Raw genomic sequence first — 12,221 nt, forward strand, 5'->3', positions numbered from 1 at the left:
GTACAAACAAACCAACACAAACGTAGGAGTTCGTAAGGCAAGGGACCTTTACCAAAGTTCACTCTATAAGATCAAGTTTCATGGGAAATATAACAACTAAGAGCCATCTGAGACACAGGAGAACGATGCAGTCACTGTACATAAGAAGTTATGCAACACATGTTGATTACAAAAACCTTTTTATGTTTGTCTTACATGATGCTGCATATATCACTTACATATCTGATAAAGAAATTTGCTAACTTAAGAGGTTTTTAAAATTATTCTTTTAAGTAACTGTAAACAAAAGTTTTACCTTTTCCTAAATGATGTCAGCATGTGATTCAAAAAGACATTCCTACACTCCGTGGCAGCACTCCAGCCTGAGAAGGTGGCAGAAGGTCCCCTAGCGGTAACAAAACACAGAAGGTTATTTTTCAGGACGAGTGAACCAGATCTTCACACTTCAAGTAGAAACATATCCAAAACCAATACCCAAGGTGTTTATGATTTTCCCTTATCATGAAAACACTATTATTTTTCTGTTTCTAACTCAATCTAGTTATCTCAACAAAAAATCAAATGCATTCAAGGCACTCCTTTAACTGTTAATGGAATTAAAGCAAAAATGTTAAGCTGAAATCAATTGCTGCCTAAAAAAATGAAAGTTTATATTTTATGGTATAAATATATCTAGTGCTATACTGAAGAAATGAAGATGATTTCTATCTGTAAGCAAAAACTGAGCGGTTTTTAACTTCACATTATGCTCATTGCTATTAGATAACATGGTTGTAGGGTGATTCATAAGAAGTCAGCTAGTGTTATTTGTGGAGATCTAGGTAGGAACAGGAAATAATATGATCTATCAGGATAAAGAGGAGGGTATCTGTGCGTTATTCAATTTAAAACAAACCTCAGAGTCCAGAAGAACTATTGGAACGGAAGAAAAAGAGGAGAACACAGCACTGAAAGTCTAAAATGTTCACGAGGTCAAGAGAACAACATTTGCTCCCCCCACTCCCACCAGTGACCAACACTTTCTTCCTCCTTTAATTCCATGTGGTATGAGCGAAAGATTTGAAGCTTCCAAGCAAGCCAAGCACTCAGGGGAAAATGTGCTAGTGCTAATAGAAACTGCCTGTGGATCCAAAAAATACTTAAAATGGTTCTTACCTCTGAGCACTGGGAAGATAATTGCTGGTACTGCTGCCATGCACACATAACAGGATGATGTCTGCAGCTGAGAATAAAAGGTTTTAAATATCCACACATCCTAACATTCTTTATACAGGGTGACCATATATCCCTCCTTGCCCATTCAAGTTCTGAGTTATAGCTGTTTTGTTCAAGCTTGTGGAAGACTGCATCAATGTCCCCGGTGCTGCATCCTTCCTTCCAGCCACTCCCTTTGCCATGTAATCTTGCTATGATCCCCCCCGACCCCTGCTTATGGGGGCATACCTCCTGATCTCTTGACTCTAGGCTTGGCCATGGACTTGTTTTAGACAAGATATGAATCAAAAAGAAACTTAAAATGCAGTGGAAATTTTAATATTAGAAAATTAAGGTTCTTTCAATACCTGAGAGTTGATGGAAAAGCCGTGACTCAGCACAGGGTTGGGGAAGGAACATTTGACACAACACGGAGGCAAACATCCAGCTTATTCAAGAAACTAGTTTTTCGTGCAATTAAAAGTCTAAAACAGGAGACTAGTGCTTCCTTGGTCACCATCAATGAGAAGAAAACTATCCAGAAGAGTGGGACTGGGGCAGCAAGGAAAATGCCAGATGTAACCCATAAACTAGAAATATCTCCGGTTAAAACTATTTATTCCATAAAAGACCTAGAAATAAATTTCAAATTCATTGTTTTATCCCCCATGTATGGACTGGGGCCTACACATAACTCATAACTTTGTGAAGATTAAATAAATGGATTATTGGAAATCATCCTAGAAATAATATGTATTCATTTATGTATTTATTCAATAAATAATTGTTGAGAAACTACTATATCACGCCCTATGGCTGATAGAGTAGCACACTAGGCACACAGCAGTGAGAAAAAAGACCGGATAAATCATAGCTCTCGAACAGCTGACAGTCTGGTTGCAGAAAATGGAATAAATGAAGTACAAAATATTCAGATGATGCTAAGTGATATGGAGAAAAGATATATCAAAGTAAACAGATGGATGGGGTAGGGTAGAGGGTCTCTGCAATTTTAAAAAGGTGCTTAGGGAAGGTCTCACTGGAAGAAAGGGGCATTTGAGTAAATTGTTTAATGAAGTGAGGGTGTGAGCCTGTAGATATTGAGAACCAGTGTTCCAAGTAGAAGAAAGGACAGGTGCAAAGGCCCTGTGGCAGGAGTGTGCGTGGTGTGCTTCTGACAGAGCAAGATGGCTACTGTGGCTGAACCAAACTAAGGGAGACAGAGACTAACTATTAAGGGAAGATCTCAGATAGGTCAAGGGGGCCAGGACTCATAAACCATAGTTAGAACTTTGGCTTTTATTCTAAGTAAGGCAGAAACACATTGATTTTCAGGAGAGGAGGAGGGGAATACAGCATGTTTTAAATGAGTCTTCTCCAGCTACTGTGTTGAGAATCTAGTAATTGGAGGAAAAGGCAGAATCCAGGGGAGACTATTACAGATTTCAAAATCAGAGATGATAGTAGCCAAAAAAAGGCAACATGCCAGTGAATGTTACCTGGGGAACTTGTAGAGAACATGCATGTGTTTTTTTTTTTTTTCACTAACGGTTTTGAAGTTGAACATTTTAGAGCAGATACATTTGAAAAATTCTATTTTAAGGCTATTTCATAAAATTAAAAATCACCTTGCTCTTCTCATGGTGAAATGTTCTCTCTTCTTATAGATAGAATATTTAGATATCTAAATGTTCTACATATATACATGTGGCCTATCCTAAAATTCAGAAATGTAGACTCATTCCTTTATCATTTTCTAAAATAACTAGGAGAAATATAAAATTTAAGCTCTTAGTACTCATAAAATATGGATGAATTACAAGATCCCTCTCTAAAACTATTTTCAGGGCAGAGTCATCAAGAACTACTTCTTACTACCCTCAGGTCACGGGGAGGAATATGAGAGAGACAGGCATCCGAAACAGAAGAGGGATCCAGAGTCTTAACATTAAATCTACCTATTTTTAAAAATTTTTTAATGTTTATTTATTTTTGAGAGAGAGAGAGAGAGAGAGAGAGCACAGGGGATGGGCAGAGAGAGAGGGAGACACAGAATCTGAAGCAGGCTCCAGGCTCTGAGCTTTCAGCACAGAGCCCAACGCGGGGCTCGAACTCATGGACCACAAGATCATGACCTGAGCCGAAGTTGGACACTTAACTGACTGAGCCACCCAGGCGCCCCTAAATCTATTTTGAGTTTGAACTGGCTTCAATGATTTTTCCTTCACAAAATAAAACAGAGAAAAATCAAATAGCAGTGATAGTTGGGATAAAAAAAATCACAATTATTACAAATATCTGCTATAACAATTTATGCATAGCCTAAGAGAACACTGTGCATTTTGGGACTGGTAAAGTGGAGGGTTGGAAGGATACAGGCCTACTTTCAAATCCCAGCAACATCACTTACAGCAGAGTCTGAACCAGATGTATGATTCAGCTTTGGAGTTTCAAGTGTTTTTCCTCTGTAATATGGTAGTAATATCTTCCTCAGGCTACTACTGTCTGAGGGTTAAATAAAATATAAATAATGCCTATAAAAGAGACTTATGCAGCTCTTAGAATATGGCATTTGTTTATGCATATCACCGTCCTCTCTGTAAAACAACAAAATAATGATAATCTTAGGTAGCTAGAACTACTGGAGCAAAAAAAAGGGCTTTGTTCTACTTCCCAAACCAAATAAGACAGGAACTGAAAGAATCTAGTGCAGAAATAGCAGTAAGAAATTTGGACTTGAGGCTCTTTTAGACTGTAAAGAGATTCTCGTTAACCTAATTAAGATAAAGGGGCCTTAATTGGCCTAAGGGAAACTCCCTGTGATAAAATTGTGAGAACACATAGGTTTGTGCAGAATGCCTCTCAGAGAATGAAACCTGAGGGCATATTCAGACAACTGACAGTATTATAATTGATTCCGATAGAAACTTTAATATAACCATGGCAGAGAAAAAAAATTGGACCATTAGCATGCATGTCATTATTGTTATTACGATTTGCATATTCTCTCGTTGAAATCAGACAGGAATTTTAAACTAGTGAGTACATATGTCAGTGTTTGTATTAGGCACTTATTAATTCTTATGTTTAAGTATTATTAATGATTTGTAAAGGTTTCTAAACCAGCAGTATCCTGGCTGGCATTGATTTGAATTTTCTCATGAAATGATTGTCATTTCCATTCAATTTTCCAAGTGTTCTGGCTGTCCTGTCCCAGGGAATAATGCTGTACTATAATCTCCTAGAGGCGACACTGCAAGAGCGGTATGTGAAAGCGTTTTTTTCTGTGCTCCACTTAAGAACTGTCACGCATTTCCAATGCCATGTAAAATGAAGTGACCGTTACAAACAGTACTCATCAAATCCAAATGTGCTTGATATGGCCCAATTCTGTTTTTCCCTTGCAATAACAGGGTTAATGTTTGGAAAAAAAAAATTAAAGAAAACTGCAGAAGTTGCTGCTACATCAAAAATCAACTTGGTTACCATTAAAATTATATTTAACAAAGTTCCCATATACAAGCTTCTATTTTTTGGTTGGCTATACACAGATGTGGATCTAAAGAAGGAAGTGCGTGACTTTCATCGTCTCGATAATTTTATGTTGATTACAAATTATATAGATGGAAGGAATGTGAAATAAAATGTAATGAAGGCCAAGAAAAGAAGGGGCTAGCATAGTTCAATGGCTGAGAAAACCAATTTTGGAATCAGAAAGACATGTATTCAAATCAGAGTTTCTCAACTTATTAGGAGTGTGACCTTTGGCGATTTAACTTCTCTAAGTTTTCTCCCTGATCTTAGAAGGACCCTTAAGACTCCTATATCACTAGGTGATTATGAAAATTAAGTACAAAAAGATATAAAAGTTCTTGTCACAGTGTCTTGAACATAATAAGCACTAAAGTGCTATATTTGATCAATTATGTTATTACCTTTCTTGGTAATAACAATAAGCCCTCAAGTAATATTACATAGTTGTGGTTCTTATCACTGTAATGATCAAGAAAAGAAGTGAAACAATTGACCTGTGATGTTCATTACTCACTCTTAGCTAATTTCAACCCAGTTTCCCTCTGGCCCATTCCTCTAAGAACGAGGAGTGGGGTTATAGATTGGAAAAAGTTTTTCCCATTGCGCCAAAGACGGCGGCGCTTTAGGCCGAACTGAACGGAGTAAAAGAGTTGCCAACCAACTCCATCTGGGAACAAGATCCTCCCCCAATGGCGGGGGGGTGGGGGGGTGGGGTGTAAGTGAATGACAGATACATAGACCAAGCGTTATGGAGAAGACCACCTACAGATCTCTGATTATTGTTAATAGTGTACACTTCACTTGGCTCCCGCTTCTGTTCTGGGGTCGGGGGTCGGGGGTGGGGCGGGAGCCTCAACACGGATGTCAGGTGTTGAACTGGTCAGGACATAAGCGATTAACTTTCTTTTGTCTCAAGTCCTAAATCCCCGCACACCTGATAAGTGAAAATGTTTCTGAGGGACGAAAGCTTTTATGCTAGAACAGTGCTTTGCTCTAATCACTAAGCCTCTACATAATATTGGGGGCAACTGCCTCGACACGTACAGAACGTTCCTTTGGTGTAGAATCCTGGGAGAATCGTAAGAATCCTGTCATAATCGAGGCTTTCCCAGACGACCGTGAGCAGACTCACGATTTAAACCCACATTAAGAAGAAATATGCGAGAACAAAACGAAGAAAGGCGAACATAAGATGAAAGCGAGAGGAGGCAGGACTCCGAACACTACAGACCTCCGTAACTGCCAGCTTCGCGACCGCTATTTCTCCGCCATCTTCTGTGATTTTCCTAACCGGCCACCTCGGCTACCGTCGTCGCTGCCCCAACGACGGCAATAGCCGTTGATTCTGGGCAGGCGCGAGCCAGCCACCTCACACGCCGACGCCACCGCTGCCGAGAAGATGGCAGAAAGCGCCATGGCCGACAAGTGTCGCGTGCATCTCTACTCCCTGAACCGAGATCAACAATGGGATGACCTAGGCACCGGGCACATCTCTTCGGCTTACGTGGAGCACCTCCAGAGCGTGTGTCTGCTAGTTCAGTCGGATTCCAGTGACGCGCTAATCCTGGAGTCGAAGATCAATTCAAATACGCCGTACCAGAGGCAACAGGAAACGCTGATTGTTTGGTCAGAAGCGGAGGGCCACGGTATGGCTTTAAGTTTCCAGGATGCCGAAGTTTGTCAGCAGATCTGGGAAGACATTTGCCGAGTTCAAGGTAAAGATCCATCTGTCAGTATCACACAAGACCTCTTAGATGAATCAGAAGATCAGTTTGACGACATACTCGAAACCGCTGATGTGTTTGACTTGCCTAGCTGTGAACTCGGTAAACTTGAAGATATTGATGACTTTGTTACCTCGATTCTCGCTTTACCTTTACCTATCCATAAGGAAAGACTGGCTCTGATCTTAGAAAATGGGGACTATATTAAAAATTTGCTGCAGCTGTTCCACACTTGTGAAGACCAAGGGGACACTGAAGGTTTACACCATTTGTATGAAATTATTAAAGCCATCTTATTCCTTAACAAGACATCTCTGTTTGAGATCATGTTTTCTGATGAGTGTATCATGGATGTGGTGGGATGCCTCGAATATGACCCTGCAATGGCTCAGCCGAAAAGGCATAGGGAATTCTTGACTCAACATGCGAAGTTCAAGGAAGTTGTACCAATAACGGACTGTGAACTTACGCAAAAGATACATCAGACCTATAGGGTACAGTACATTCACGACATCCTTATGCCGATACCATCCATTTTTGAAGAGAATTTTCTTTCTACTCTTACAACTTTTATTTTCCTCAACAAGGTCGAGATAGTCCGCATGCTGCACGAAGATGACAACTTTTTGTCTGAAGTTTTTGTGCAGCTAAGGAACGAGACTATAGATGATGATAAACAGCGCGAGTTGCTATTTTTCTTCAAGGAATTCTGTAAATTTTCGCAGACATTACAGCCTCCGAACAAGGATGCCCTCTTCAAAACATTGACGCATTTGGGAATTCTTCCTGTTCTGAAAACCGTGATGAGCAGGAAGGATTTGCAGATACGATCAGCTGCTACTGATATACTTATTTATCTAGTAGAGTGTAGTCCATCCATGATCCGAGAATTTATAATGGAAGAAGCCCAGCAGAGTGTAGATGGTAACCTTTTCATTAACTTAATAAGTGAGCAAATGATCTGTGACACTGATCCTGAGCTGGAAGGTGCTATTCATTTAATGGGACTTCTTCGTGCTCTAATCCATCCTGAAAATATGCTGTCAACACCTAGTAAATGCGAAAGAAGTGAGTTTCTAAATTTCTTCTACAAGCATTGTATACAGAACTTCACAGCACCACTTTTTGCCATCACTTCAGAAAATATATGTGAAGGGGATAATGTAGTTGGAGCTGACAAAAACAGCCCCAATAATTATCAAACAGCAGGGCTGCTTTCTTTAATTTTGGAGCTGCTCACATTTTGTGTGCAACATCACACATATTACATAAAAAGCTATATTTTGAGCAATGACTTGCTAAGAAGAGTCTTGATCTTGATGAGTTCAAAGCACACTTTCCTGACTCTGTCTGCTCTTCGCTTTATGAGAGGGATGATTGGCCTTAAAGATGAACTTTATAATTGTTACATCATCAAGGGAAATCTTTTTGAGCCAGTTGTAAATGCTTTTCTGAAAAACGGGACTCGGTACAATATGTTGAATTCAGCTGTTATTGAGCTGTTTGAATATATAAGAGTGGAAAATATCAAATCTCTTGTTACACATATAGTTGAGAAGTTTTATAAAACACTTGAATCGATTGAATATGTTCAGACATTCAAAGGATTGAAGATCAGATATGACGAAGAAAAAGAGCAACAAAATCAAATTCGGAAGAATTTACATTCTATACTGTATAGTCAAATACTCTGCAGAGGAATCAGAGTCTTGGAGAAGAAGGAAAAAATGTGTATTAAAGAAGATTCAAAGGAAGAAGAAGCAGTTATGCCACCATTGGAAGATGATTTTCCAGATCCTTATGATAAGTTTATGGAGACTAAAAACCCAAAAGAAAATGAAGACAAGGTAGATCTTCCTAAAAGAACATCTTCTGGGAGCTACAAAATCAGTTCATCCCCTTCTGCTGGTGGTGCTAATGAAACGAGTAGCCAGAGCAGTAGCAGCACGGTTGGCTTAAAGAATGATCCAGATGATGAAGAAAAAGATGAAGGAGATGAAACATCGCCCAAGAAGAAACCACATCTTAGCTCGTAAAACCTGTAACATTACTAAACTCTACTTTACTAAAATTACTAAATTCTACTTTACTAAGTTCTACATTACTAAAATTTTATGAACATTAATTAGTGAAAAATCTGAATCCAAAAGCTTTCTCATTTGAAGTTAATAAATACACAGTAAGAAGGAAAGATGCTCAGTGTTATCATCTAGGAGGTTTTAGTTCTGTGAAAACCAAACTTCACAGAATTAAAAATAATAATAATAATAAACTAACCAGAATCTGAATGATAACTTCTTTGCAAGAAAAATCTTGGTTTGGTGGGGGGAGGAAATAGGTTGATGATATAATATTAATGCAATTTTGTTTCAGGGGTATGTTTTTAAAGCAACTATTAACACTGCAGTTGCAAAGCTTCTAACATGACTTGTTCAATGGTTCTGGTTTTCTTTGCCTCAGTTGCCTTTTTTGAAGTAAAAACTTAGGTTTATATGGAAAACAAAGACAACTGTAATAAAAAAAATTAAGCTATTCACATTTCTGCAAAGATTTAACACAAAATCAGCCTCTGGGTAATTGGAGGAAGTAACTTGCAGTGTGTATTTTTCATGAATAAAAAGGAAAGCTGGATTCAAAATCTGCAGTTGCTAATTTAACTTTTTTTTTTTTTTTGAGGGAAGTAACTTGCAGTGTGTATTTTTCATGAATAAAAAGGAAAGCTGGATTCAAAATCTGCAGTTGCTAATTTAACTTTTTTTTTTTTGAGGGAAGTAACTTGCAGTGTGTATTTTTCATGAATAAAAAAGAAACCTGGATTCAAAATCTGCAGTTGTTAATTTAACCTTTTTTTTTTTGGAGGGAAGTAACTTGCAGTGTGTATTTTTCCTGAATAAAAAGGAAAGCTGGATTCAAAATCTGCAGTTGTTAATTTAACTTTTTTTTTTTTGGAGGGAAGTAACTTGCAGTGTGTATTTTTCATGAATAAAAAAGAAAGCTGGATTCAAAATCTGCAGTTGTTAATTTAACTTTTTTTTTTTTGGAGGGAAGTAACTTGCAGTGTGTATTTTTCATGAATAAAAAAGAAAGCTGGATTCAAAATCTGCAGTTGTTAATTTAACTTTTTTTTTTGGAGGGAAGTAACTTGTAGTGTGTATTTTTCATGAATAAAAAAGAAAGCTGGATTCAAAATCTGCAGTTGTTAAAGTTTTGTTTGTTTGTTTAGATAAGTGAGGACAAAAATCAAGCCAGTAGTATTCTAGAATGGTATTCTCTGTTACCTTGGTAGTGTGTCGAACAGAATGCTTTCAATTGCCAGATGGTGAAAGGTACTTTTGAAGGTATTTCCTGACGTATTAATAAAGTTGCGTCAGTCTTCAGAGCAAGTTAAGTTTTAAAGTATAATTTGCAAAGGCTAACGTACAAAAAAGAGGTCTGCCCCTTGGTGGACAAAGAATTTGTAAAAAGTGGTAGCAAAGAGTTCAGAGGATTTATTTTTAGAGAACCAAGTTAACTGGGTCCATTTTTCCTGGAATGGCTTGAAGTGAAATAGTTTCTCCTGTTTTAAAGATTTTAGAGTTAATTTCAGATTGGGTCACTGAACCAGGTGGACTGTCTGTGTAGATGTGATGTATAGTTTTCCATAAGACATTTTTTTATTTTATATTCAAAATACCACCGTAGTTGTTTTGCACCATTTGATGATATTCATGCTGAACTGTAAAATTGAGGAGTGAAAAAGTCACCTTGTAATTCCAAAAGTAAAAGGGACCATTTTAAATGCATACTGTGCCAATAGGAAACACATCTTATACAGAGGTAAGAAAGTTGCATAGGAGCTACAAAGAGAGTGTATTCCTGATGCAAGAAATAATCATTTTATCAGATGTAGAGTCTGCTCAAGTGTGGACATGACCTCAGGAGATATAACCACACTTTGCTGAGGGCCTGACACAGCAAGAAAACCGCATTTTTACATCTCTCAAACCATGCTGGTTGAATTAAATGTTGTAATGCGATTATTCATGTTGTGAGTATATGTCAAAAAAGGCAGTTTGTTCCAAAAGTATCTCATGTTTTCCTTCTGGCTACTGTCATGGGGAATGTTATCCATAGTCCACACATTTACATACATACACAAGGTGTTGTTTTGAAAAAAAATATCCTTAACTCTTTGTTTTGGTGGGAGTGGCCCCAATTCCCTAACAGAGCAGCTATTTACAACTACACTGAGAAGAACAATTTTTTTTTGTTTTTTCTGATTAGTCTCTCCTTTTCACCTAGTTTGAATCAGCCATTAATAAAGGGACGCCGTAAAAAAAATTTTTTTAATGGACACTGTAGGAGAAAAAAACGAATATTTGCATTTCTTGCTGTACTGTTTCCAGTGAATTTGTAAAGAAGGGTGAAGGAGGAAATAAGTGTAATGAGAAGTTAAAAAAAGAAGGGGAAAAAAAAAAAGGACAGACATTCTATTGAGCTGTATAACCTCTATGAGCCCTTTTCTAGTCTCAGCTACTTAATGTTAGGGAAACAACATGACAGGCAAAGTGGTGCAAAGGCAAATTGCCCATCAAATGGCATAACCTACTATTACGGGAACACTGAAGAGGGCAACGAAACACAGAAGAGCAAGCCTTACTGTCTGCACGCTGAGTGGAAAACAGACCAAAACGTTCAGTCTCTCTAGGTACTGTATGTGAGGAGATAGCGTGTCAAAAATGTCTAATTCCATCTTTAAGATTTTTAGAAGTAATTTTAACAGGACCTTTAAGTGGCTTACTTATGCAAAGAGGAAACAGCTTGAACTGGCTGTATATTTACAGTAAAATATAGGTGGCCATTTTTGGGCAGACACCGTGGGTTCGTCACGACTAGGGCTTTAAATGCATGGCTTCCAGGAATTTTTACAGTATAATGACTTTCTAAATACACTAACAAAGGAAAGGTGATACAACAGGTAAAGCAAAAGCTTCCTATTCAGGCAGCCCTTGCTGATAATGCAGGCTCTGATGCTTACCAGTTCAATGACCTTAGACGATATACTTCTTTGCTCCTCTAACCACGGTTTCTTCATCTTCTCTTAAAAATCAGAAACTATATGTAAATTACCCAGAACATTTTCAGCACTCAACAAATAGCTTTTGAAACTCTGTTATTGGGGCACCTGAATGGCTCAGTCGGTTAAGTGTCCAACTTCGGCTCAGGTCATGATCTTGTGGTTCCTGAGTTCAAGCCCCGCATCAGGTTCTGTGCTGACAGCTTGGATCCTGGAGGCTGCTTCGGATTCTCTTTCTCCCTTTCTCTCTCTGCCCCTCCCCTGCTCACACTCTGTCTCTGTCTCTCAAAAATGAATAAATGTTAAAAGAAAATTTGAAACTCTTTTTTATTATCAACAATAGTAGCATAATCATTTACATGAAGATTGGGGATAAAGTCAGGTAAACACTTAAATGACAAGTTATGCTCCTAAATCAATAATCTCATACTCTCTATCAAATGATAGCAACATGACAAATTAAAAATTAATGAGTTCACTTCTGGCTAGCAGACAAGTCTATGCGTATGTGTCATGCCCTGCTGAGACACAACTGAAATAAAAGGCATTTAAGTCAAAAGAAAAATAAGCTTGCATGGCAATAAAGACACTTGGGTGGAGTGGTGTCTTGGATGTTAAACGAGGAGTGCAGAGAAAATGGAAATGAGAAGAATAGCAGGAGAGGTGAGGAGAGCACCCAAGATTTGTGAAAGTGAAGAGAGTCAAGCAGCTCT

The 12,221-nt window shown here is 38.2% G+C and overlaps 1 protein-coding gene across 1 annotated transcript; it reads left to right on the forward strand.

Annotated features, from left to right (window-relative positions):
• Positions 1-5,895: 5,895 nt before the first annotated feature.
• PPP4R3C (protein phosphatase 4 regulatory subunit 3C) lies at positions 5,896-8,488 on the forward strand. The gene has a single exon (XM_053891246.1). The coding sequence runs from the start codon at positions 6,128-6,130 to the stop codon at positions 8,486-8,488; it is 2,361 nt and encodes a 786-aa protein (XP_053747221.1). The 5' UTR covers positions 5,896-6,127.
• The last annotated feature ends 3,733 nt before the right edge of the window (positions 8,489-12,221 follow it).

The sequence above is a fragment of the Panthera pardus genome, unplaced genomic scaffold (genome assembly GCF_024362965.1).
Source record: "Panthera pardus isolate Hobbes unplaced genomic scaffold, ASM2436296v1 HiC_scaffold_27, whole genome shotgun sequence".
In the NCBI taxonomy this organism is placed as follows: Eukaryota; Metazoa; Chordata; class Mammalia; order Carnivora; family Felidae; genus Panthera; species Panthera pardus.

Coding starts and splice junctions, on each gene's coding strand:
- PPP4R3C (XM_053891246.1), top strand. CDS start 6,128: ATGGCAGAAAGCGCCATGGCCGACAAGTGTCGCGTGCATCTCTACTCC.